Here is a 26,904-nt window from a genome sequence, read left to right on the forward strand (position 1 = left end):
AAAAGTCATTGTGCAAGTATGAAGAACCACATCTGCACAATGAAATCACAATCTCAAGGGTTGTTAGTAAGGGGCCCCAGGATCTATGAAGAAGACAGAAGCAGCTTCTGAATTTAGTTTAGAGACGGATCCCGGCATCCCCGAAACCTCGTTATGATTGTTGAAGCCATCGTGGGCCACAATAGCTGAAAATTGTCGGTTCCTTTGGTTGCAAGAATGGTAGAATTGGTATCTCTGCTCCCTATAAAACTAACAGCAAAACAGTCCTTGATATTGTTGCCAGATTGGAGGATATGAAAGTTATCCTTTCATTGGCCCTTGGACATCATTAATCATCTGTAATCAACCCCCCAAAGCTGGAATATTTTCCAAATATGTCTCGTCCTTTCTCCCTCCCTCCCTCCCTCCTTCCTTCCTGCTTTTTCTTTCATCCCTTCTTCCTTTTTTTCAGTCTCCTTCCTTCCTCTTGCACAGCTTCTGCTGGGCTCCAGGCACATCCAGAGAGACATCTGGATTTTCTTCCTTGGGAACTCAGGTGTTGTGGCACATGTCCCCCCTACATTGCTCCGGTCAAACGATGAAAGGACTTTGATGCAGATGGAAGGGAAGCCCTGGGACACGCTAAAAATAGTTTTGGTGGGGAATTTCTCTGTTTGGCTTCTGGTGGACGAGTGTGCTCTTCCCAGTTGGGAGGGTTTGCCTGGATTTGCTTGTGCCGTCAGAAAAGTTGTAGGTTGGCTTAGGTGTCTCAGATCAGATCAGATCAGATTAACAGAGTTGGAAGGGACCTTGTAGGTCATCTAGTCCAACCCTCCGCACAAGCAGGAGACTCTATACCAAGTGATGGTTAATCTTTTCGGCACCCAAGTGCCAAAACTGGAATGCACGTGCATCAGAGCACTGGAACCCAGAAAAGAGCAGTTGGCTCTCTTGCACATGCGCGAGATGGAACCTGGAAGAGCAGCTGGCAATGAATGGCATGTGTGCCCACAGAGAGGGCTCTGCGTGCCACCTCTGACACTCATGCCATAGGTATGCCATCACGGCCCTACACCATTTCTGACAGATGGCCGTCCAGTCTCTCCTTGAAAGCCTCCAGGGATGAAGCTCTCACAACTTCCGAAGGCAACTCCTGTTCCATCAGTTGATTGTTCTCACTGTCAGGAAATTTCTCCTTATTTCCAGGTTGAATCTCTCCTTGATCAGTTTCTATCCATTATTCCTTGTCTGGCCTTCAGGTGCCTTGGAAGATAGCTTGACCCCCTCCTCCTCTCTGTGGCAGCCCCTCAAATATTGGACGATTGCTATCATGTTTCAATCATGACAACTTTAAGATACTGTAGGTGGATTTCAACTCCCAGAATTCTCCAGCCAGTGATCTTCAAGTTGCCAAGGCTGAGACATGCTGGTTTAGGATTCTGGGCTATCCATCATCCATCACAATGAACACTGAAGAGGGGGGGGATTCTCATATAGCCCATCACGGGTTGGCAGTGTGAATCTGCTTGGTGCCAGGGAGCCTACACCACCCCGTGAGCAGGTCTGCAGGACACGGCATTCAAATACTTTCTTTGAGAAAGAAAAGCACAAAGTGGCTGAAACCTCACAAGATTGCTGAGCCTTTAAGAACTCGTTGTTCTTGCCTGAAACCATCAACCTGCAAAAATATTGAAATGCAAAATTCTGCAGAACTGCAAGCTCTCAAAAAGAGCCTTCAAATTGAAAACAGCAGGGCAGGCAGGAAATGCGTTCCTTTGTGAGCCGGCCAGCTTGCAGCTGCTGTGAAGAGCCAGGAAGCCTCTGGGCCAAAGCAGCACATAGCCCTGAGGAGGGCAGGACCCGAGCCAAGGAAAAAGCTCCGGAGGTCCAAGAGGCATCAGCATTCCTGGGAGAATCGGATGGCCAAAGGGCGGCCTTTGCAGGCCAAGCCTCTTCCCGTTGCTGCTCTGTGAAGGTGAGCCCCCTGCAGCCAGGCTCCTTTCTTCAGGGTTAGCTCACTCGGCTGGTGGGAGTTTGAACGGGGATTGCAGACCACAGGAACCGTTTGCACCACTCAGGTGACCCTGAGGACACAGATAAACCTCCAAGTGCTTCAATGACCCTCTAAGGCAGTGTTTCTCAACCTTGGTAGCTTGAAGATGGGTGGACTTCAACTCCCAGAATCCCCCAGCCAGCAGCGCTGGCTGGGGGATTCTGGGAGTTGAAGTCCACCCATCTTCAAGCTTCCAAGGTTGAGAAACACTGCTCTAAGGTAAAGGTAAAGGTTCCCCTCGTACCTACGTGCTGGTCGTTTCCGACTCTAGGGGGTGCTGCTCATCTCCGTTTCAAAGCCGAAGAGCCAGCGCTGTCCGAAGATGTCTCCGTGGTCATGTGGCCGGCATGACTCAACGCCAAAGGCGCACAGAACGCTGTTCCCTTCCCACCAAAGGTGGTCCCTATTTTTCTACTTGCATTTTTTTTATGTGCTTTCGAACTTCTAGGTTGGCAGAAGCTGGGACAAGTCACGGGAGCTCACCCCGTTATGCGGCACCAGGGATTCGAACCCCTGAACTACCAACCTTTCAATCGACAAGTTCAGGGCCTTAGCCACTGAGCCACCGCGTCCCTAATGACCCTCTAAAAGGATGCAAATGACCAGCTGCCTGCGAGGACTATAAATCCTTCCTTTCCCCATCATCCAGTCAGAGCGGAAGAAGCTTCTAGGATGAGAAGCGAAATGTCTTCAAAGAAAAACAAGAAAATCCAGTTGCCTCCTGAAAAAGCACCTTTGGGGCAACCATGACCTGGAGGACTGAGAATCTCTACAGAATTTTATTTATTTATTTATAAATTATAAAGAAATAGATAGATAGATAGATAGATAGATAGATAGATAGATAGATAGATAGATAGATAGATAGATAGATAGATAGATAGATGGATGGATGGATGCAAATGACCAGCTGTCTGCAAGGAATGTAAATTCTTTATAAATATAAATTCTTCCGTTCCCCATCATCCTGTCAGAGCTGAAGAAGCTTCTTGGATGAGAAGCAAAACGCCTTTAAAAGAAAAGTCCAGTTGCCTCCTGAAAAAGCATCATTTGGACGGCTGATGAAAATCCTCAGCCAGAATCTCAAGAGCTAATGATGGATTGCTACCATAAAGCTGCTTAAACCCATCCCTGGGCTAGTGAGTGGCAGGAACAGGTCGTCCTCGTACTTACAACCACAATTTCCATTTCTAAGCAAGAGGGCTGTCCGTGAGTCACTCTCTGGTTTATGACCTTTTTTGCCACTGTTGTTAAGCGAATCACATATTTGTTAAGCAAATCCAACTTTCCCCTCCCCCACCCTTGATTTTGCTCGTCGGAAACTGGCTGGGAAGGTTGCAAATGATGATGGGACATGGAGACCGTGTTAAATACTTGCCAGTTGCCAGGGGCCCACATTTGGATCGTGTGATTGTGGAGATGCTGTGACGGTCGTAAGTGTGAAGGATTAGTCATAAGCCATTTTTTTTTCAGTGCTGCTGTAACTTCGAACAATCGTTAAACGAATGGTTGTAAATTGAGGACCACCTGTATCTCAGTTCAGAAGCCAGGCTAAGCCACAGAACTCGCTCATAAGAGCGCCCACACTTGGACTGCTAGTTTGGTGAGAGGTGGCTAGCTGTTAGGCCTGCCCCAGCCAGGTCCCAAGGGAAGAAAGACCCTCGACTCCACTGGGCTGAAGCAATAGGTTCTTTTACTAAGGATAGATGGTTGCAGCAAAAAGAAAGGTTAGCTCTGAGGTTCCCACGCAAAGCATTACAATTTTTTCCTCTTCTCCCTGGCCCTTCCCCCCTTGACCAGTCCGTCTCCATCCAATAGTCGTACCGCATAGGCATTTTGGGAACATCTTGGATGTTTGCTACCACTTTTGCATTCTTTTCCCGGGCTCTGCGACCCTGAAGACTGTAACAGGCTGATTGTCACATCTTTAGCTTCCATCAAATCTCTCTCTCTCCCTCCCTCTCTCCCTCCCTCTCCTTCCCTATTCCTCTCTCTCCCTCCCTCTCCCCTCCCTCTCCCTCTCTCCCCCCTCTCCCCCTCTTCCTCTCTCTTCCTCTCTCTCCCTCCTTCCCTCTTTCTCTCCCCCTCTCTCTCTCCCTCTCCCTCCCCCTCCCTCTCCCCCCTCTCTCTCCCTCTCTCCCCCTCTCCCCCTCTTCCTCTCTCTTCCTCTCTCTCCCTCCTTCCCTCTCTCTCTCTCCCTCTCTCTCCCTCTCCCTCCCTCCCCCTCCCTCTCTCTCCCCCCTCTCTCTCCCTCTTCCTCTCTCTTTCTCTCTCTCCCTCCCTCACTCTCCCTCTCTGGCAGATCTGACACTAGCAGAGTTCATAAATTGGGCACATCTGCCCTAGTGGAGAAGGGAACTGTAAGCAAAGCTGGTCCAAGGGGCAGCTCTTATTAGGTCAGAGAAGCACAACCTTCCTGTGCTCAAAAGCCATTTGGGGTTTGGGTTTTTTTTGTTTTTTTTAACTGCCCATTTGGAAGGAAAAATGTATGCTGTAAGTCTTTAAGGAGGTCCCATTCTTCACCCAAATGGGGAAAATCATCCCACTTGTAAGAATGGCTATGAAGTCGGAGAATTACTTATTTTGGGCTCTTGAAAGCTAAGCTAAGCCACAGGGCTTGGCCATAGGAGAGGATTTAAAGGACATTTAAAAGTGAATGGGGTATTTTTAGCTTTGCAGGCTACTCACTTGGCTCCTTCCGCTTCTCCAAACCTTCCAGGGTTGCCCAAAGGTTCCCCCCCCCCCGGGGTGGGTGGGCTCTGGGGAAGTTAGATAACTCCAGGGAGGTTGGGCTGCATCCTGCATTTGGTTGACCCACTGGACTTAAGGCAAACCACAGAGGAAGTGTTTGCACAGAGGAAGTGCAACACACAATTTGGAGGGAGACTTAAATAGCCATTAAAAAGAGCTCAGGGCCAGGAATGACCGAGAAAAGGGTCATAAAAATCAAGATCGAGGCCCCCGACTATGACTGAAGCCCCCTCCCCTTTTCAACATACATGAGAAATGGTGCTGTTGCAGCTGCCAGATGGATTTTTTTTTTGGCAGTCACATCCCAAGGACGCCTCTTGCTCAGGGCTTGGCATGGAGCCAACCAATTTTGTGGTTGGGGGCTGCCTCATTTTTTCCAACCTCTGAGGACCCCAAGGGGGAGGCCGTGGTGGTACAGCAAAGGCACTGTGAACGGGCAGGGCCCCAAATGTTGGTTCTCCTTTGTTTTTTGGGGAGGTACTATACAATAAGCCTTTTGGGGTCTCACACATCTAGTCCGGTGCTTATTTAAAATAAATTGTGAAAACTTATACCAGCAAATTTTAGCAGTGCAATCTTTATTTGTTCAAAAATGTACCTAACTACCCATCATAACATAACTCTGGGTGGTTTGTGACCCATAAAACAGAATAAAGGTAATGGTATAAAAACCCACAACAATAACGATAAAGAAATCTTGAGATTGACATTCCCTCTAAGGCAAAACAGATATGCAAGATACGGTGCCTTGTATGCACCAGCTGGATTGGCCACAATAAAGAAGACATAATCCACTTTACAGCTGCCAACATTGATTTAATCTCACCGTCGAGTAAATCTGGGCAGCTAAGAGAATGAGATGTTCTTTCCTAGGAAAAATACAATTATACTATACAACTAACCTAATTGTTTACATAATTAAAAAGTAATTGAGCTGGGAATACCTGAATATACCTACAGTGTTTTTCAACCTTGGAAGCTTGAAGATGGGTGGACTTCAACTCCCAGAATCCTCCAGCCAGCAGCGCTGGCTGGGGGATTCTGGGAGTTGAAGTCCACCCATCTTCAAGCTTCCAAGGTTGAGAAACGCTGCCCTAGAAGTTGTGGGTGCTCCTTCACTGGAAGTTTTCAAGAAGAGGCTGGAGAGCCATTTATCCGGAATGGTAGAGGGTCTCATGCTGTTGTGGCCTGTCGGCCCTCCAGCAGCCGAATCAGAGGAGGAGGAGAGGGAGGTGTGGGAGTCAAGGTCAGCATCAAGGCAACCTGAGAGCTCCGAGGGGGAAGAGGGAAGGGAGCTGTCAGAGAGAGAGAGACAGAGGCGGAGCCTGGGCTGTCCGTCATCCCTCCGAGGGAGAGTCAACAGCCCCCAGGTCTGGAGGTGGCTGATGAGGAAGAGGAGGAGCAGCTGGGTCCAGTGCCTGCCATGTGGATGCGCAGAAGGCAGAGGAGAGGAGAGCAGTGGAAATCTATGGGCTGGTTCTTGGGACGGAAGAGCCACCGCTGCTAGTGAAGCCCCACTCTAGCTCTGGGGATAAAAGGCAGGGGACGGAGATGAATAGATGGGGCAGACAACTATTCATCTCCCGGCCAGACAGTCTGCAGTGAGAGAGAAACTTTTTGTCGGGGCTGCTGGCGCTTCTAATAAAGGAATCTTTGAGTTCACTTCAGAGGGTTGGTTGTGTTTGGGAAGCTGGGTCACAACACCTGCCTGAGCAGTGGGTTGGACTAGAGACCTCCATGGTTTCTTCCAGCCTAGGATTCTATGTTCTTTTTCCTCCTTTGGCCTCTACTCAGTCCCTCTTTCGGCATCCCCCTCTCTTCTCCTCCCTGCTTAGAGCATAGCCACAGTGACAGGAGGCTGAGCTTGGTGTACGGGCCATGAAGCCATGTGGCCAAGAGGGAGCTTCGCTCAGGAGAGTGCGACACTCGGGCCGAAGCTAGGTACAGATGAACAGAGTTGGAAGGGACCTTGTAGGTCATCTAGTCCACCCCGCCCTACCCAGCAGACCCTTCGCCATTTTTGACAGAGGACAGTCCAGTCTCTTCTTGAAAGCTTCCAGTGATGAAGCTCCCACAACTGCCTTCAGAAGGTGGATGGAGAGGGCTTTCTCCTGCCTTTGCCCGCTGACTGTGGCTACCTTTCATAGGAGCAGGTCAAGCAGGGAGCTGAATTCAAGCTTTCCGGCCAGGACATGCCTCCATCTCCTGATCCAGGTCCCTGGTCGCTTTTGGGTAGCAGGAAGCAGCTCTTCAAGCTGACTCCCATGGGGTTCAGGGACAGGATCCGTCAATGGTGTGTTGGGACTTTGGGTTTCACAAATTGTAAGGCTGGTAGATTGAAAAGGGGGCAGAGTGGTATAGGATTCAGTGCAGGGGTGTAATCCAGCAGGTTCTGACAGGTTCTGGAGAACCAGTAGCAGAAATTTTGAGTAGTTTGGAGAACCAGCAAATACCACCTCTGACTGGCCCCAGAGTGGGATGGGAATGGAGATTTTGCAATATCCTTCCCCCAGGAGCAGGGAGGGAATGGAGATTTTGCAGTATCCTTCCCCTGCCACGCCCACCAAGCCACGCCCACCGAACCGGTAGTAAAAAAATTTGGATTTCACCACTGATTCAGTGTGTAATGGAAACCCATGGAGTTGTGGGGCGGGTTGCACCACTGCCTGGAGTTGTGAGAAAAGTTTCATTTGAAATCCCAAAGGTGTTTTTTTTTTTCAAGAGGCAACTGGACTTCCTTGGTTTTTCTTTGAAGATGTTTCGCTTCTCATCCAAGAAGCTTCTTCAGCTCTTCTCCTCATTCTCTCGAATGGGAAGCGAAACGTCTCTTGAAAAAGCACCTTTGGGACAACCATGACCTGGATGACTGAGAATCTCCATAGATGATTCGTTTGAAGCAGCAGAGAAATGCACAATATTTCTATTTAGGCATCCATCAAGATGCCTACAAGTTGTGCTGTAGCTCCTGGGCACCAAATATTAAATGTGGCCTTATCCCACTGCGCTTTCCAGGAGGGCTTCTCAGAGTAATTTAAATGGGATTTAAATTGTGGCGAGCTCCAGGTCTGCTTTTGGAAGAGGGGACTCAACCTCTTTTGCCCACTCTTCTTTCCCCAGCTGCAACCTGACCTGCCCAACTGGCCATTACGGGGCAAACTGCGCCGAGCTGTGCAACTGCCACGAGGACTCCTGCAACCCCTTCACCGGCATGTGCCACATGGGTAAGTAAGTGCCTGGCCAACCTTCCCCCAAACCTTCTTGCCCCAGTTGGGTGGGGGAGGTGCAAGGTGTGGCCCCCAAGGTTCACAAGGCAACCACAACAGCCTCCTTGTCAGGTTTCGAGGTCGTCTCAAATAAATTGCATTTCAAACAAAGTCTTTGAAGGAAAACTCCTGTTTATTAAGCACGACATTCTAAAATCCGACTCCATCGAAGCCAACACTGACTTCCAGACCCAAAACCCTCCCTTTCCGTTCCCCACTCCCCTGCACTCATTGGCCAACTTCCAAGTCATTCTACCCCTAATCTACTGCTCCAGCTCAAAGGAATTTCCCCCCTCCCATCCCATCTCCTAGGGGATATTATCTCCAGGGAAAATAAGTAGGTGAAAAGTCAAACGTCCCTTTCCAGACGCCTCCGCTTCTCCTTCTTATGTCAGCACTAGAGTAAATGCAGCTTGAAGTGCTGACACTCCTCACATTGTCGCAGCCGCCAACTTGCCTTGTTTCAACAAACTCTGCAACAACCTTTCCCGGGTCCCACCTTGCAAGGGCAGCTGGTTTAACAGTAACAGAGTTGAAGGGACCTTGTAGGTCATCTAGTCCAACCCCCTGCTCAAGCAGGAGACCTATACTAGGGATTTGAACCGCCGAACTGCCGACCTTTCTGATCAACAAGATCAGTTTCTTAGCCACTGAGCCACCCAGTCAGGCTTGTGACTTCCTCGGCCCACTGACTCTGGCCAACCTCTTTTTCCCAGAGGCCAATCAGCGGATGGGAGTCATTGGTGCCGGAGTCCTCCTGATCTTCCTGCTCTGCCTTCTCCTCTCGCTGTTGTCCTGCTGTTGCATTTGCCGCAAGAAGGATCAGGCCCGGGAGTGAGTACCCACCAGGGGTGGGTGGGTGGGTGCCATGGGGGTGAGTGGGAGGAGGGAAGCTGCAGAGAACTGGTCTTCCAGAAAAGAGCCCTGGCTGAAAGGGATGCCAAGACGGGAGAGGAAAGACGGGCCGGGAGGCACTTCCATCTGGCCAGCTTCCTTTTTAGCTGCCCAATTTCCTGAAAACAATTACTGGTAGTCCTTGACTTGTGATCACAATGGAGGCCAAAATTTCTGTTGCTAAGCGAGACAAGTGAGTTTTGCCTCATTTTACGACCTTTCTTGCCACGGTTGTTAAGTGAATCACTGCAGTGGTTAACTTAGTAACACCGTTGTTAAGTGCATCTGTCTTCTCCATGGACCTTCTTGTGAGAAGGTTGCAAAAGGGGAGCACAGGATCCTGGAACACTGCAACCGTCATAAATGTGAATCGGTTGCCAAGTGCCTGAATTTCGATGACATGAACCTGGGGATGCGGCAACGGTCATAAGTGTGAAAAATGGTCATAACTCACTTTTTCAATGATGTCCGAATTTCGAATGGCCACCATTTGTCCAGAAGGTTTGGACTTCAACACCCAGAAATCCCCTTGCTGGCTGGGGAATTCTGGGTATTGAAGTCCAATCATCTTAAAGTGGCCAAGGTTGGAAAATCCTGCCTTATTCCATCCATAGCCATAGATGCCACTTTCCCCTGCCTTTGGATTACAGCCCTCCCCCTTCCCCATCACCTTGCACAGGTAGGGTAAGTGAGATGCAGAGAAGTCTAAGACAGAAGGAGCAAATTATAAAGATGCAATGCAATATGACCTCCACTGTCATATTGGGAGTTGTGGTGGCGCAGTGGTGAGAATGAGTATTGCAGGCTAATTCTGCCAACTGCCAGCAGTTTGATCCTGACTGGCTCAAGGTTGACTCAGCCTTCCATCCTTCTGAAGTCAGTAAAATGAGGACCCAGATTGTTGGGGGCAAGTGGCTGACTCTGTAAAACCGCTTAGAGAGGGCTGGAAAGCACTGTGAAGCGGCATATAAGTCTAAGGGCTATTGCTATCCATGTGGCAACTTTTGACCGTGGTCTCACCTGGTTATCCGGCTTCCTTCACAGCATACGCCAGGACTTGGCTCGTAAAAAATCTTCAAGGCGCCTTTGCGGACAGTTCAGCCAAATCAGCTTGAAGCTGCCCCGGATCCCCCTTCGCCGTCAGAAGTTGCCAAAAGTTGTAGGTAAGGATCCCCTCCCCTCCACGGTCTTGGTCATGGCTCCCTCCGGCTAATGGACCTGAAACTGGGAGTTGGGGGCTGATGCCAGGAGAAAGGCTTTGGCCACACAGTCATCACTGCCAGACTGATGTTTGTGACCCATCCCTCTGGATGTCCCTGGCAGGGAGAAAAGCACCAAACTGAACAATTGCATGTCCTTACAGCAGCATCTCTCATCCTTGGCAACTTTTAAGACGGGTGGACTTCAACTCCCAGAATTCCCCTGGGGAATGCCGGCAGTGGAATTCTGGGAGTTGAAGTCCACCTGTCTTAAAGTTGCCAAGGTTGAGAATCACTGCCTTGTGGAGAGGTAAACTCTGCCCCCCGAAGTGTGAGATCCCAGCTTGTTTTGGTCACTTGCTTTGATAGGAGCTTCTCGTAGCAGTCCGGCAGCCTGGGTCATTCATCTTCACAACATACAGGATGAAGAAATATTTGTTCAGTGATGGGGAGCTGAGCTGCTCATTTAATGGGGCTGTCAGGGTTCTGACGGATGCCCTAATTAAATCATGAGCCTCAAGCCAAGCTTCAAAAGAAATTCAGTTATTTATTAGGAGCTTCATGTCGGCACGTTCCAAGTGAAGCCAACTCTGACCCCACATAATTTACAGCCCAGACTTCCCCCCCCACACCAGGGTGTGTCATCAGTCACATTCGCCAACAGACCAATTTCGCGGGTTGTAGAGATCACTCCCCTCCGGCCACTGTAGGTAACTCTGGGAGACAGCCTTGAGAGAGATATGTCTGGAATGTGCTTTTGTTTTTGGCTGCCATGCTGCTTCGCCGTTTTCCCATCTCCCTTGCCTATGGCAACTCGAGAGCAAGCCAGGGATGCTTTGCGAGTTGACAGGGGCAGGGACAGGCCGTGGGCACCAAGCACCCCAGGCAACTGACTAGATTCTCAGGTGACGAGAGTCTCTTGCATGGGAGACTGGAGCCTCTTGCGCTACTGGAGACTATTGGCTTTTATGGTCCTCAAGGAGGAAAGGAGATGACGCTGTCGGCTGTGAGGAGAATTTTAGAACTTATAACAGAATAACAGAATTGGAAGGGACCTTGGAGGTCCTCTAGTCCAACCCCGTGCTCAGGCAGGAAACCCTATACCATTTCAGACAAATAGCTGTCCAAACTCTTCTTAAAAACCTCCAGTGTTAGAGCATTCACAACTTCTGGAGGCATGTTGTTCCACTGATTAGTAGTTCTAATTAATTATGTGGACAAATTCTGGAGAAGCTAAAGAAGCGAAAGGTCTTCAAAAGAAAAAAAAAATAAGAAAGTCCAGTTGCCTCCTGAAAAAGCCCCTTTGGGACAACCATGACCTGGATGACTGAGAATCTCTACAGACTTTTTGCTATGCAATTTGGGATGGACACCTTTTCAATGGTGTGGGAATAAGAATGGATTTCCAGAGGAAAAATTGCAGACTACAGGAGCCAGGTGCACCACTCAGGTGACCCTGAGGACACAGATAAGCCTCCAAGTGCCTCAGGGACCCTCTAAAGGATGCAAATGACCAGCTGTCTGCAAGGAGTATAAATTCTTCCATTCCCCAATATCCTGTCAGAGCTGAAGAAGCTTCTTGGATGAGAAGAGAAATATTTTAACAGAAAAACCAGAAAGTCCAGTTGCCTCCTAAAAAAGCACCTTTGGGAGATTCTGGAGAAATCATACATAGAACATAAAATAATAGGGTTGGAAAGGACTTTGGGGTTCAGTCGATAAGTCGTGCCCAGCTCCCAGGAAGCCATGGAAACAGCATGTCAGCCCTCTCTGTGCTCCACTGTCTCCCTGAGTCCGCCCAATTGTGTCGATGACACTGTCAGAAAGGATCTCAGAGGTCTTCTAGTCCAACCCCCAGCTCAAGCAAGATACATCATTCTGAAGAAATGGCTGTCGAAACTCTTCTTCACAGCTCCTCCAGTGATGGAGCGCCCACCACTTCTGGAGGGGAACCATGCCACTGATGGATTGTTCTTACTGCCAGGAAATTTCTCCTTAGCAGGAGTTGGAGGAAATGTTGTCCTGTCCTGCCTGGGTACATGTTCCTTTTCAGCTGAAAGATAATAGGGAGAAAATTATTGGCATCCAGATGATCATGGAAAAAAATCTGTTTGGCCACAGAACATCATAGTTAACAGGTGCCCCCTGATCCCCTGGTTCTAGAAATAAGAATAGAATAGAATAGAATAGAATAGAATAGAATAGAATAGAATAGAATAGAATAGAATAGAATAGAATAGAATAGAATAGAATAGAATAGAATAGAATAGAAATATGGAATAGAGTAGAGTAGAGTAGAGTAGAGTAGAATAGAATAGAATAGAATAGAATAGAATAGAATAGAATAGAATAGAATAGAATAGAATAGAATAGAATAGAAATATGGAGTAGAGTAGAGTAGGAATCAGAAATGGAATGGAATGCAATGGAATAAAAATTAGAACTGGAATAGAATAGAATAGAATAGAATAGAATAGAATAGAATAGAATAGAATAGAATAGAATAGAATAGAATAGAATAGAATAGAATAGAATAGAATAGAATAGAATAGAATAGAATAGAATAGAAATTAGAACTGGAATTTGTCTGGTGCATATGCTCTCAGTTTACATTAAAAAAATACATTCATCAAGAATCATAAGATACAAGACTTTAAAAAAACCCTCCTTTTAAGCTAACATTTGAAAATCAACAAAGCAGCAGCAGGTTATTCAGCCAGTCAAACTCTTTATGATCAAGGGACATAATTTTAATCAGGTCCATCTGTCTGAAACTGCCTCCTTGATTTTTGGCGGCCCCTTTTTCAGTTTTGATTCCCCCCCCCCCCCCCGCCAAGCATCAATGACTGATTTTGGACTTTACATTGTGCCTCCAAACTATTTAAGGTTTATCTGGTGCTTCCAGTGAACAGCCTGGCTTTATTTCAGCTATTGAAATATTTGTTATTCTTGGGCTTCAAGGTTTTTTCCAGCGCATTCGCAGGCAACGGTGGGACTGTTCGGCTTTGGCTTCCTCTGTATCTGTAATAGAACAAAGACTTTCACAGCTTGTGTGTTGCAACAGGGAGAACCGTGGCCTTGAATCTTTAGAAGAACAGAATGGAATAGAAATAGAAAATAGAATAGAATAGAAATTAGAACTGGAATAGAATAGAATAGAATAGAATAGAATAGAATAGAATAGAATAGAATAGAATAGAATAGAATAGAATAGAATAGAATAGAGTAGAGTAGAGTAGAGTAGAGTAGAGTAGAGTAGAGTAGAGTAGAGTAGAGTAGAGTAGGAAAGAAGTGGAATGGAGTAGAATGGAATAGAATAGAACAGAACAGAATAGGGAATGGGAGTAGAGTAGAGTAGAGTAGGGCAGGAATCAGGAGTGGAATGGAATAGAATAGAATAGAATAGAATAGAATAGAATAGAATAGAATAGAATAGAATAGAATAGAATAGAATAGAACAGAAACATGGAATAGAGTAGAGCAGAGTAGAGTCTAGAGTAGAATAGAAAGAATAGAATAGAATAGAATAGAATAGAATAGAAATATGGAGTAGAGTAGAGTAGAGTAGAGTAGAGTAGAGTAGGAAAGAAGTGGAATGGAGTAGAATGGAATAGAATAGAACAGAACAGAATAGGGAATGGGAGTAGAGTAGAGTAGAGTAGGGCAGGAATCAGGAATGGAATGGAATGGAATGGAATGGAATAGAATAGAATAGAATAGAATAGAATAGAATAGAATAGAATAGAATAGAATAGAATAGAATAGAATAGAATAGAATAGAATAGAACAGAACAGAACAGAAACATGGAATAGAGTAGAGTAGAGTAGAGTCTAGAGTAGAATAGAAAGAATAGAATAGAATAGAATAGAATAGAATAGAATAGAATAGAATAGAATAGAATAGAATAGAATAGAATAGAATAGAAATATGGAGTAGAGTAGAGTAGGAATCAGAAATGGAATGGAATGCAATGGAATAAAAATTAGAACTGGAATAGAATAGAATAGAATAGAATAGAATAGAATAGAATAGAATAGAATAGAATAGAATAGAATAGAATAGAATAGAATAGAATAGAATAGAAATTAGGATGGAATGGAATGGAATGGAATGGAGTAGGGTAGGGTAGGGTAGGGTAGAATGGAATGGAATGGAATGGAATGGAATAGAGTAGAGTAGAGTAGAGTAGAGTAGAATAGAATAGAATAGAATAGAATAGAATAGAATAGAATAGAATAGAATAGAATAGAATAGAATAGAATAGAATAGAATAGAATAGAATAGAATAGAACAGAACAGAACAGGGAATGGGAGTAGAGTAGAGTAGAGTAGGTCTGAAATGGAATGGAATGGAATGGAATGGAATGGAATGGAATGGAATGGAATAGAATAGAATAGAATAGAATAGAATAGAACAGAACAGAACAGAACAGAACAGAACAGAACAGAACAGGGAATGGGAGTAGAGTAGAGTAGAATAGAGTAGAGTAGGTCTGAAATGGAATGGAATGGAATGGAATGGAATAGAATAGAATAGAATAGAATAGAATAGAATAGAATAGAATAGAATAGAATAGAATAGAATAGAATAGAATAGAATAGAGTAGAGTAGAATAGGAATCAGAAATTGAATGGAATGGAATGGGATGGAAAATAGAATAGAACAGAACAGAACAGAACAGAACAGAAAAATTGGAAGGGACCTTGTAGGTCATCTAGTCCAGCCCCCCACCCAAGTAGGAGACCCTACACCATTTCTGAGAGATGGCAGTCCAGTCTCTTCTTGAAAGCCTCCGGCGGTAACTTCCGAAGGCAACTTCTGTTCCATCGGTTGATTGTTCTGTCAGAAAAATTCTCCTTATCCTTTTCTCCCTATCTGGAAATAGCTAATCCAAGGGATAAAATCCCCAGAGCTATTTATTAGAAAGAAGATAACAGCTTTATCAATGGAAATGCAGCAGACATCCTGGTGTCAAGTGAGAAGCCTATATGGGTAGTCCTCGATTTACGACCAGAATTGAGACCAAAATTTCTGTTGCTAAGTGAGACGTTTGCAAAGTGAGTTTTGCCCCATTTTATGACCTTTCTTCCATAGTTGTTAAGGGAGTCACTGCAGTTAAGTTAGTAACACAGTTGTCAGGTGAATCCATCAGGAAGTTTTTCCTTAATTCCAGGTTTTTTCTCTCCGTGATTATAGTTTCCATCCATTGACCCACATACACCCTTCTCTTTATGGCAGCCCTTAATATAATTAATGTATTATTAATAAACTTTTAACGATTAATATACTTAATCACTTTAGTCCATATGTATCATGATAACATACATTGCAGTACAATATCTATATTTCCTTGCCTCCTCTTATTCTCCTGGAATTTAGCATTTAGTCGAGAAACAGATTCCTTGTATTTTGCTTTTCACTTTTATTTTCACAAAATCGGGCAAATAGCCATTTTATCTCTTTTTGCTTTCTGGCTATTTTTGTTTTATTATTTATCTTTAAGGGCAGCGTCTCTTTCAGTCTGAGTTGTCCAGGAAGTCTCTTTATCGAATCCAACCCATTAAATCTAGGGTTTGTTTTTTTTGTTTTCACTGCTATGGAATACTGTTAAGAGATTGGCCTGATAATTTTGTTTTCTTTAGTTTTAAGTTTCTTTAGTTTTAAGAAACTTGGGATCTGAACAATAGTCAATGCCAGTTCTTTTTGTTTTGTCATTTTTCTTTTTCTTTTGCTGACTAAACAGAGCTTTTCCATCTTCGCCCGCAAAGCAAATTGTCAGTTCGATGTTTTTGTTTTCCATCCAATGATGTCTGTGTTTCTTTTAAGTTGCTGGCAGTGTTTGCTCAATGAAACACTGGATTTTCTTGGCAGAACACGATTGATCCGTCTTCTGCTTCATTCCCTGAACCACGTCAAATATTCCTATCATTTCAGATGCTGTTTTACTTCCCACTTTTAGCATTCTGCAGGAAGTTCTCGATTTACGACCACAATGGAGGCCAACATTTCTGAGACATTTGCTAAGTGAGGTTGCCCCATTTTACGACTTTTCTTGCCACGGATGTTAACTCACTGCAGTTGAGAACTTAGTAACTTGGTGGTTTACTAGTGAATCTGGTTTCCTTATTGACTGCTTGTCAGGTGATCACGTTGCAACGGTCATACGTATGAAGCAGTTTCCGAACATCTGAATTTTGATCACATGATCTTGGGGAGGCTGCAAAGGTCCTAACTGTGAAAAACGGTCATAAGTCACATTTTTAGCGCCGTTGTAACTTTGAAGGTCACTAAATGAACTGTTGTAAGTTAAGGACTACCTGTGTTTGTCCATCATCAATAGGACTGTTATTTGGTGCTATCTTGACAAGATGCTATAAAGCATCCTAGAAGCGCCCAATTCCTGCACCTGCAGCTGGAGCACCGTGTTGGAACACCTGCTCTGGGTGACTTACCTTGGAACAGAATTGAGATCTTTCTATCGTTTTTGAGATGCAGCTGACAGCAACCTCGACCCTTTGGGTTATAAAGATGGCTGTTCCTTCTTTCCTATCATTTTTTCTTGGTCCACAATAGAAGATCTAAAGAAAAGAAGAATTAGGGGTGACGTGATAGCAGTATTCCAGTATTTGAGGGGCTGCTACAAAGAAGAGGGGGTCAAATGATTCTCCAAAGCACCAGAAGGCAAGAGAAGAAACAATGGATGGAAACTAACCAAAGAGAGAAGCAACCTGGAATTAAGGAGAAACTTCCTAACAGTGAGGACAATTAACCAGTGGAACAGAAGTTGCCTCCAGAAATCGTGGGCGCTCCATCACTGGAGGTTTTTAAGAAGAGTCTAGAGTAGACAATCAGTTATCTGAAATGGTAGAGGTTCTCCTGCTTGTGCAGGGGGCTGGACTAGAAGACCTCCAAGGTCCCTTCCAGCTCATTCATTCTATCTTCTTCTAAAGCTTTTTGATGTGAAGTGACCCGTTCCATTCCAGTTTTAGAATGTCAACCTGTAATTTCTGCTTGGACAATCTCAGGTGTGCCTTGGTTCACCGTTCTGATAGTCCTTGTGTGAAGCATATGGCCTCTCCTTTTGCCTCTGGACACATCATCTTCTGGACCTTAATCCGGTGGCATCATAGACTTCAGAGCTGTGGTTCCCTAGAAGCTCAGTGGGGACCTTCCAGCCTGCAGGGCCAGTCCTGGTTGTGAAGGCCTCTTTTGGTTGGAAGAGAGGAGCGGTTGACCTTCCCTTCTCCAGTGGATCATAGATTATCCTTCATCCATAGCCTCCTATCATGGGTGATCCTCTAGGAAAAACATTCCTGATGGGATCTCACATCATCCTTGGGCTATGCAAGTCCCTTCATCGCTGCAGGTCTAAGGGACAATAAATGAAAGGCCTAATACCTGCAAAGAAGGTATTAAAAATATCCCACAAAGTTCAGGAGCATCTTATGGGCGTACCCTACTTCCTATGCATCTTAATACCCAAAGTTGGGTTTTGAAAAAAAAAAAAAGTAGGACAAGGTGAGTGAGGATGGATTCCGGATCATTGTACCTTTGGCATTCAACAACCTGAGTAATTATTATTTTTACATTCACCAAGTGCAGGTAAGGCCACACTTGGAATCCTGCATCCAGTTTTACTCTCCACAATGTAAAAAAGATGTGGAGACTCTAGAAAGAGTGCAGAGAAGAACAAGCAAGATGATTAGGGGACTGAAGGCCAAAACACACGATGAACGGTTGCAGGAACTGGGCCTGGCTAGTCTAGTGAAGAGAAGGACCAGGGGGGGCAGGCTAGCAGTCTTCCAATATTGGAGGGGCTGCCACAGAGAGGAGGAAGGGGTCAAACTATTTTCCAAGGCACACAAAGAAACAGACAAAAGGGGTAACCAGCATTGGGTCCCTTGGGAAGCCTTTATCACAGGGGAATCCTTGCCATGTCAGGGTGTGGAACCAAAGCCCCTCCTCCAGGCATCCAGCCGGTGAATTCGGGATCCACTATTTGAAGATGAGAAGAACCAGGGGAGACATGAGAGCAGTCTTCCAATAGCTGAGGGGCTGCCACAGAGAGGAGGGGGTCAACCTATTTTCCAAAGCATCTCAAGGCCAGACAAGGAATAATGGATGGAAACTGAACAAGGAGAGATTCAATCTGGAAATAAGGAGGAATTTTCTGACAGTGAGAACAATCAACCCATGGAACAGAAGTTGCCTTCAGAAGTTGTGGGAGCTTCATCCCTGGAGGCTTTCAAGAAAAGACTGGACTGCCATCTTTCAGAAATGGTGTAGGGTCTCCTGCTTGGGTGGGGGGTTGGACTAGATGACCTACAAGGTCCCTTCCAACTCTGTTAATCTTAATCTAAGATGATCAAAGGTCTGGAGACTAAAACATACGATGAACGGTTGCAGGAACTGGGCCTGGCTAGTCTAGTGAAGAGAAGGACTAGGGGAGACAGGATAGCAGTCTTCCAGTATTTGAGGGGCTGCCACAGAGAGGAGGGGGTGAAGCTATTTTCCAAAGCACCTGAAGGCCAGACAAGGAACAATGGATGGAAACTGATCAAAGAGAGATTCAACCTGGAAATAAGGAGGAATTTTCTGACAGTAAGAATAATTAACCTATGGAACAGAAGTTGCCTTCGGAGGTTGTAAATGCTCCAACACTGTAAGTTTTTAAGAGGTGATTGGGTAACCATTTGTCTGATGTGGTGTAGGGTTTCCTGCCTAAGCAGAGGGTTGGACTAGAAGACCTCCAAGGTCCCTCCCAACTCTGTTATTCTCTTCTGTTTTTTCCAAATCTCGCTGGGAAATACAGTTGGGAAAGGTCCTGAAAGCTGCAGCGTCAAAGCCCCTGGAACGTTTTCCTCCTGAAATGATCCTCAGAGCTATGTTTACAGTAGCACGCTGGGGCCGGGCTTCCCTCCCCTCGCCAGCACAGAGGCCCTTTCTCCGAAGGAGAGACTGGGACTGAATGAGTCTGTGTGTCTGCATTTCCTGGCGTTGACTGCTGGTTGGAGATTTTGTATAAACAATGGCAGCGAGAGCTTTTCCCCTTGGCCTCTGTCGTGCAGTTGTGCTCTTTGCTGGGGCTCCAGAAGAGGAGACGGATTGTGCCGCACAATCCGAGGCAGATTGCTTAGAAATGGAGCATCCCGGCTACTAGTCCCACTGCCCAACCTCAGCCCAGGTTTTGGATGAACCTGGTCAGATCAAGCAAAGCCAGTTTCAGACCCTGCTTTCCGACAGCTGCTAGCCAGATGCTCCATCCAGGAAATGAAGAGACAGGAGCACCATCAACTTCCCTTGTGGCTGCATCTCAAGGCTGTGCAAAACAACTAAAACAAAGCCAGCTGCATTCCTACAACATGCTCAGCTGAAATGAGGCCTGCCTCTTGCAGTCTGCAAACCATGGGGGATGGGTTTTAATATTGTGGGAAGCCTGCTGGTCGGGACTGATCCAATAAACCATGGTTGAACCGTAATTTGAAGCCACTCAAACCGTACTGGAACCATCTAGCTCAGGTGTCATCAACCTGCGGCTCCAGAGCCACATGTGGCTCTTTGGGCCCTCTGCTGTGGCTCCCTGTCAGGTGATCCCACCACTGGCTGCCCCCCACCCTTGCTCTCCCCTCCTAGTCACTCCTCGCCTGGCCTGAGAAGGTAAGGGTGACGGCGGGTGATGGATAAGAGGCCGGGGCAGAGACAGAGAGAGGGAGAGGGAGAGAGAGACATAGAGAGATACAGAGGGAGAGGTGGGGAGAGAGGGAGAGAGAGATGTCAAAAGGGTTTTGTGGTTCCCGGTGTTTTTTAACAACCAGTTCTCTGCCCTAATGCCCGGCTGGGTAGGTGTGGCTAGGGAGTCATGTGACTGGTGAAAGTGAGTGACGTCGAGTTGGCCACACCCACCCAGGTTTTGTGGCTCCCGGTGTTTTCTTTTCTGTGGGAAACGGGTCCAAATGGCTCTTTGAGCGTTTGAGGTTACAGACCCCTGATCTAGCGGTTGAGACTTGCTAGCTGTGTTCCCGAGGCCTGCTGAGCCATAGACCCTGGAAAGCGTACAGGGAAAAGCCAGAAAGATAATAAAGGGTCTGAGGGCTAAATCATATGACAAAGGGTTGAGGGGGACATAGATATGTCCAGGGGTGGTATTCACTTACTCTCCCTACCGGTTCCCAAATGTGAGTGTGCGTGCATATGCACGGCCTTCCGCGCGTGTGCTTTGCTCGCGTGTGCGCCTTCTGTGCATGCGCCCGGCCTCAAAAATGTGCCTAAATAGGACAGCATAGAAGTGGGGTGGGGGGGTGGGGGGGTGGGCCCACCTGCAATTTCCACAACCGGTTCGCCTGAACTGGTCTGAACCGGCTGAATACCACCTCCGGATATGTTTAGCCGATAGAAGAGAAGGATCAGAAAAGAAGACATGATAATTGTCTTCCGGTAGAGTACTTGAGGGATTGTCTATGGCAGTGATGGTGAACCTTTTAGGTACTGAGTGCCGAAAAGGTTGCGCGGAAATGTCGTGTGTGCGCATGCATGCTCGTTGAGGTTGCGCTCTGGAAAAGCCAAACTTCCAGGTTCTAGCACGCATGTGCACCTGACGATCAGCTGGCCACTGCGCATGCAAAGGGCGGTTTTCAGCACTGCCACGGACACAAAAGGATTGCGCAGTTGCCACCTCCAGAGCCATTCGGGGCCTGGCCAGTCCCACGTCCTCCTGCATTTCTCCCTCTGCCTGCACCAACTCTGAGGCTGGCCCTCCCGGAGCGCCCCTCAATTGGCAGAGTTCTCTTATCTCACCAGAATGAAATGCTTTGGTGCCAAGCTCCTTTGTTTGGCTTGGCCCTGCCACATGTTCTCCTTACCCAGTTTTGCTGTGGAAGACCCCCATGGCTGCAGCACAGAGGGGGTGGGGGCACCAGACAGAGCTGCAGGCAGGGCAGGGCACCCTTCTTCTCCTGCTTTGGCTTGCTTGCTTGTTTGTTTGCTTGCTTGCTTCCTTCTCCCACCTTTCTTCTTTCCTTCCTGTCCTCCCTCCTTCCCTCTCTCCTTTCCTTCCTTCCCTCCTTCCTCCCTCTCCCTTCCTCCCTTCCGTCCCTCCCTTCTCCTTCCTTTCCTTCCTTCCTTCCTTCCTTCCTTCCTTCCTCCCTCCCTCCCTCCCTCCCCCTTCCTTCCTTCCTTCCATCCAGTGGTGGGATTCAGCCAGTTCGCACCACTTCGGGAGAACCGGTTGTTAACTTCCTGAGCAGTTTGGGGGAATTGTTTGTTGGAAGAAATAATTTGGGCAGAGAACCGGTTGTTAAATTATTTGAATCCCACCACTGCTTCAGTCCCTCACTTCTCCCTCCTTTCCTTCCTTCCTTCCTTTCTTCCTTCCCTCTCCCTCCCTCCCTCCCTTCCTTCCATCCCTCACTTCTCCCTCCTTTCCTTCCTTCCTTCCCTCCTCTCTCCTTCCCCCTTCCTCCCCCACTCCTTTCCATCCCTTCCTTCTTCCTCCCTGGAGGAACTGGAAGAGGCAGCCTGGCAAAGACGAGAGTTGGGGGCTTTTCCAAGACTTCTCCTGTCTTGTTCAAGAGTGCAGGACACAAATAACGCTTTTCCTCTGGACCAGCTCCAGCAGTGGCCTCAATTGTGGTTATAAGTCGAGGACTACCTAAATCAGGAGTCTCCAACCTTAGCAACTTTAAGCCTGGAGGACTTCAACTCCCAGAATTCCCCAGCCAGCTTTGCTTTGGGGAATTCTGGGAGTTGAAGTCCTCCAGCCTTAAAGTTGCCAAGGTTGGAGACCCCTAATCTAAATTATCAAGCTTCCTGAACATTTGCTGAGATGTTGCAAGGCTGGTTTTGGCAGCTCACTATTTTAAATTATATATCTCTCCCCCCCTCCCACGCACACACACCCCTGATTTCCAACTGGCCCCTGGTAGACTGCCGCAGGATTCACATATGTCATCTGTTGACACCTTCCTGATGATGATTAATGACCAATAAGCAGGAGAGGAAATCAGGGATAACCCTGGGCTGCAACTCCTGGTTGTCCAGCTTTCGGCTATGATGAAGCCCCGAAGGTGGTTATGCCGGTTCCTGCAGCCTTTACCTCCTCCTGCCTTCCCACTCGGGGACTCAGAGCTGCAAAGCCCCCACTGAGGCTGCCCCCTCTAAGAATCACGAGGCCAGGGATTGCAGCAGAATAAACACTGGGGCAGGGAAGGCGAGAGGCCCACAGGAAAGGCACCTTCAGCCTCTCTCGGCATGGTTTATTTGGCGGTGACTCACCCAGAACCAGAGGTCTGAAGGCATCGGAAACGCTGCTTCCCCTCCGAGATTTTGCTGCGCACAGAGGCCCTTCTGTTGGGCTCGCCTGGCACATCGCTGCCAGAGCGGCTCAGTCAAAAGGGACCCAGTGGCTCCGTGGCTAAGACGCTGAGCTTGTCGATAGAAAGGTCGGCAGTTCAGCAGTTCGAATCCCTAGTGTCGCGTAATGGGGGTGAGCTCCCGTTCCTTGTCCCAGCTTCTGCCAACCTACCAGTTCAAAAGCACGTAAAAAATGCGAGTAGAAAAATAGGGACCACCTTTGGTGGGAAGGTGACAGCGCACCTTTGGCATTGAGTCGGGCTGGCCACATGACCATGGAGACGTCTTCAGACAGTGCTGGCTCATCGGCTTTGAAACAGCGATGAGCACCGCCCCCTAGAGTCAGGAACAACTAGCACAGGTGTGCGAGAGGAACCTTTACTTTTACCGTTATCTTTTCCCGGGCTTCTGTGGTTGCTTTCAATATTCCCAACAGAAGTTACATAGATGCCCAAAGACATTTGCAAAGGATACTTTGCCCCTGAAAGTCCGATCTTTGCACAATGTTGCATATGGAAAGTAGTCTTTTGTCCAGTCTTTTCTTTAAAAACCTCTAGTGTTTTTAAAGTCTCCAGAAGTTGTGTACCCACAACTTCTGGAGGTAAACTGTTCCACTGGTGAATTGTTCTCAGCGTCAGGAAATTTCTCCTCAGTTCTAGGTGGGATCTCTCCTTGCCAACTAAGACAACTGCCTGTCTATGGAGATTCTCCATCCTCCAGGCATTGGTTGTCCCAAAGGTGCTTTTTTTTCAAGAGGCAACTGGACTTTCTGGTTTTTCTTTGAAGACGTTTCGCTTCTCATCCAAGAAGCTTCTTCAGCTCTGACAGGATAGTGGGGAATGGAAGGATTTATACTCCTTGCAGACAGCTGGTCATTTGCATCCTTTTAAGAGGGTCGTGGCCACTTGGAGGTTTATCTGTGTCCTCAGGGTCACCTGAGTGGTGCAAATGGCCTTCTTGGAACTGCTGAAGGGATTGTGTTGTAGATTGGAGATAGATGATGTCGTATCCGTCCCCCTCTGTTAAGAGAAGGCTGTTCAACTTTGACGTAGATGGCCTCTTTGACCCCTCTTTCAAACCAGAAGTCCTCTCTGTCCAACGTCTCTGTCCAACATCTTCAAAGAAAAACCAGAAAGTCCAGTTGCCTCTTGAAAAAGTACCTTTGGGATAAGACAACTATCGTGTCACCCCAGCTCTATTCTGATTGACTGATTGATTGATTGATTGGACCTTCCTTCCCCACCCTCTTTGTGTCTTGCAGTGGCTCATCATGACTTGGAGAACACCCTGAACTGCAGCTTCATTGAACCTCCTTCTGTGGTCGATCAGCCGTCACCCTCCTGGTCGTCCAGGGGCTCCTTCTCTTCCTTCGATACCACAGACGAAGGACCCGTCTACTGCGTGCCCCACGAAGGTCAGTGGAACTCCTGGCACAAGCCAGACTCCCATCACACAAGGCATCCCTTGAGACAGATCTGGCCACTGAAAGTGGTAATCAGTGGCTACCAAGAGCAAAGATTAGTCCAGAAGGGCATCATTTCCTTGAATGGTTATTAGGAAAAGTTGGGATAACAAAAAAACCTGTAAGAGTGCATACACACACGCAAACACACACATGTTGCTGGGGACCCATTGCCAAAGTTGGGCCACTGCTGTCTAATAATGCCCCAAATTTAATCAAAATACTTTTCTTCTTCTTCTTGTGCCATATCTGTCATCAGACGTTGGCAATCATGTTGGCCATCCTATTTTTATCAACAGCTGCACGAAAAAGGGCTGTTGAGTTTTGTCCAAACCAGACCCTTAGATTTTGAAGCCATGATATTCTTCTTCTGCCTGGACCTCATTTGCCTTCAAGCTTTCCCTGGAGGATTAGGTGAAGGATCAGTGGTGAAATCCAATTTTTTTTTACTACTGGTTCTGTGGGCATGGCTTGGTGAGCATGGCAGGGGAAGGATATTGCAAAATCTCCATTCCCATCCCACTCTGGGGCCAGTCAGAGGTGGTATTTCCGGACTACTCAAAATTTCCACTACCGGTTCTCCAGAACCTGTCAGAACTTGCTGGATTTCACCCCTGTGAAGGATGCCGTATTTTTCCGGGTGTCTCATCACATGTCCAAAATATTCTAATTTTCGCTTTTTTATGGTTTTGATGATTTCCCTTGGCTTTCCCAGGCGGCTGACTACCTCCTCATTTCTGATTTTCTCAACCCAATTTATACGTAACAGCCGCCTGTCAATCCACATTTCAAATGCTTCTAGTCTCTTCAAGTGGCTTTCTCTCAGACACCAACTCTCCACTCCGTAGAGCAGGATAGAAAAGATGTAACATCTGACAAGCCTGATTTTTCAATCTTAGGCTTATGTCGTGACTGCAGAAGACCTTTTTCATTTTGAAGAATGCTGTTTGAGCTTTCTCTATCCTTGTTTTGACTTCAGCGGGTAAATTAAATGGGTCGTTTGCTGACAACAATGATCTTGGTTTTTGAGGTGTTAAGCTTCAAGCCGTATGTTTCAATGCCTTTAAAAAAAATCGAACTCCAAATAACCCGAAGGGGGAAAAAACAAGGAAGGCCCAGGTGCAAAGCAACTCCCACAACTTGGCTCCTCCTGAAGGCTTTTAGTCTCATCTATCGGACATCAAAGTCGACCCCTGTCAATTTTGGCAAGGGTCCTGCCAATCAGATCGTGGTTGTGGTTTGAGGATGCTAAAATTCCCAGCTCACAAGAGCCCCTTCCCCTTTCAGAATTAGTCCTTTAGAGCAGTGTTCACTAACTGGTGGTCCATGGACCACTGGTGGTCCACAAGAAAATTTTGGTGGTCCACAGAAAAATTATTTGCATTTTTTATTTTGCACTAAATCAGGGGTCCTCAAACTATGGCCCATGGGTTGGATACATGCAATGAACATTTCTGTTGCTGCAGAGAGTCTCCCTCTTTGGGGTCTTTTTGTGCGGGTCGGAGGGGGGCAGAAATTCCGACTTGGGATCTGCTTTGGCCTCCTGTTGCCGGGGCTTTGCTGCGAAGGCTGGGGGGAAGTGCCGCTGGTGGCGAAGAGCCGGAGGGCCTCGTTCCAGTGGGACTGCATCATGGCCTGGAACTGGCTGACCATCTCAGCCCGCTGAGTCTCCAGGCGCTGGTACCTGGCCTTGCACTCCCTCAGGTCTTCCCTCTGCTTGGAAAGCCTATGCTCCTAGTCCTCAGTGAGGTGCTTCTGCTGAGCCTCCTTCTCGGCCAGATCCAATTTGAACTGAGTTGTTTTGCCCACTCTTTCTCGTGGTGGCTGCTTAGCTCCAACAACTGCTTCCTATTGGGGCTCTAAGGAGCCCGGGTGGAGAGTCAGAGTTGGCCACGCCCACCCAGTCACATGACCACCTAGCCACACCCACCCAGCCGGTCATTAGGCAGATTGTATCAGTGGTACGGGGATTTAAAATTATGAATTTAGTGGTCCCTGAGGTCCGAAAGGTTGGTGACTCCTGCTTTTAGAGCAGGGGTCTCCAACCTTGACTACTTTAAGACTTGTGGACTTCCAACTCCCAGAGTTCCTCAGCCAGCAAAGCTTTCGATGTGGCAAAATGTCCCTCAAACATCACGTTGCAAAGGGTTGGATTGAGACTTCCCCCAAACCCGTTTCTTGACTAACATATGACTCTTAAGAAACCAGGGATAAAGGGAACATCAAAGCACCAGCCTCATTATTTTGTACAGGTGGTCCTCGATTTACGACCACATTGGAGCCCCAAGTTTCTGTTGCGAAGCGAGACTTTTGTTAATTTAGTTTTGCCCTCCTTTTACAACTTTTCTTGCCACTGTTGTTAAGCGAGTCACTGTGATTGTCAACTGAGTTGCATGGTTCTTAAGTGAACCCGGCTTCCCCATGCACTATGCTGGTCAGTGAAGGTCGTAAAAAAGGGATCACATGATCCCAAGACACCGCAAAGGGCATAAAAATAAGCCTGAATTTTGATTACATGACCGTGGGGTTCTACAACGGCCATAAGTGTGAAAAATGGCCTAAAATCCCTTTTTTTCAGTGCCGTCGTAACTTTGAACGGTCACTAAGTGAATGTTGTAAGTCGAGGACTATCCATACTACAAACTTTCTTGTATCCCTGATGAAGTTACGGGTACCTTTGTTGCCTCTCACTTCGGCTGCCGAAACCTCTCCAGAAGGTTTTTCCTGTAAGATAAACTGTTCATGCCCTCTTCATGTTTTCCTTTGCAAAACTGAGGACTAGGATGCTGATAAGCCCGCTGGAGTTCTCTGGAATTAGAGGGGTGCACCCGTGGTCATAGCAAAGCAGGCTGGAAGTCTCCATTCTGCATTTGGATGGCAGGCCCACGGTCAGAGCTTCTCGTAGGATCCGAGCTCCTAATTTCTCCTCTCCTCTCTCTGTTATTTTGGCAAC

The 26,904-nt window shown here is 47.0% G+C and overlaps 1 protein-coding gene across 2 annotated transcripts in view; it reads left to right on the forward strand.

Annotated features, from left to right (window-relative positions):
• The window catches only part of SCARF2 (scavenger receptor class F member 2), a 70,328-nt gene that overhangs the window by 39,491 nt on the left and 3,933 nt on the right, over positions 1-26,904 (forward strand). For both annotated transcript variants that reach the window (XM_034438444.3, XM_034438445.3), the window contains 4 exons: positions 7,901-8,004; positions 8,763-8,880; positions 9,985-10,103; positions 23,751-23,903. In XM_034438444.3, coding sequence (XP_034294335.2) covers positions 7,901-8,004; positions 8,763-8,880; positions 9,985-10,103; positions 23,751-23,903 — 494 coding nt within the window. The remainder of the gene's footprint in view (positions 1-7,900; positions 8,005-8,762; positions 8,881-9,984; positions 10,104-23,750; positions 23,904-26,904) is intronic.

This window comes from Pantherophis guttatus, chromosome 17, assembly GCF_059756535.1.
Source record: "Pantherophis guttatus breed Tessera chromosome 17, ASM5975653v1, whole genome shotgun sequence".
In the NCBI taxonomy this organism is placed as follows: Eukaryota; Metazoa; Chordata; class Lepidosauria; order Squamata; family Colubridae; genus Pantherophis; species Pantherophis guttatus.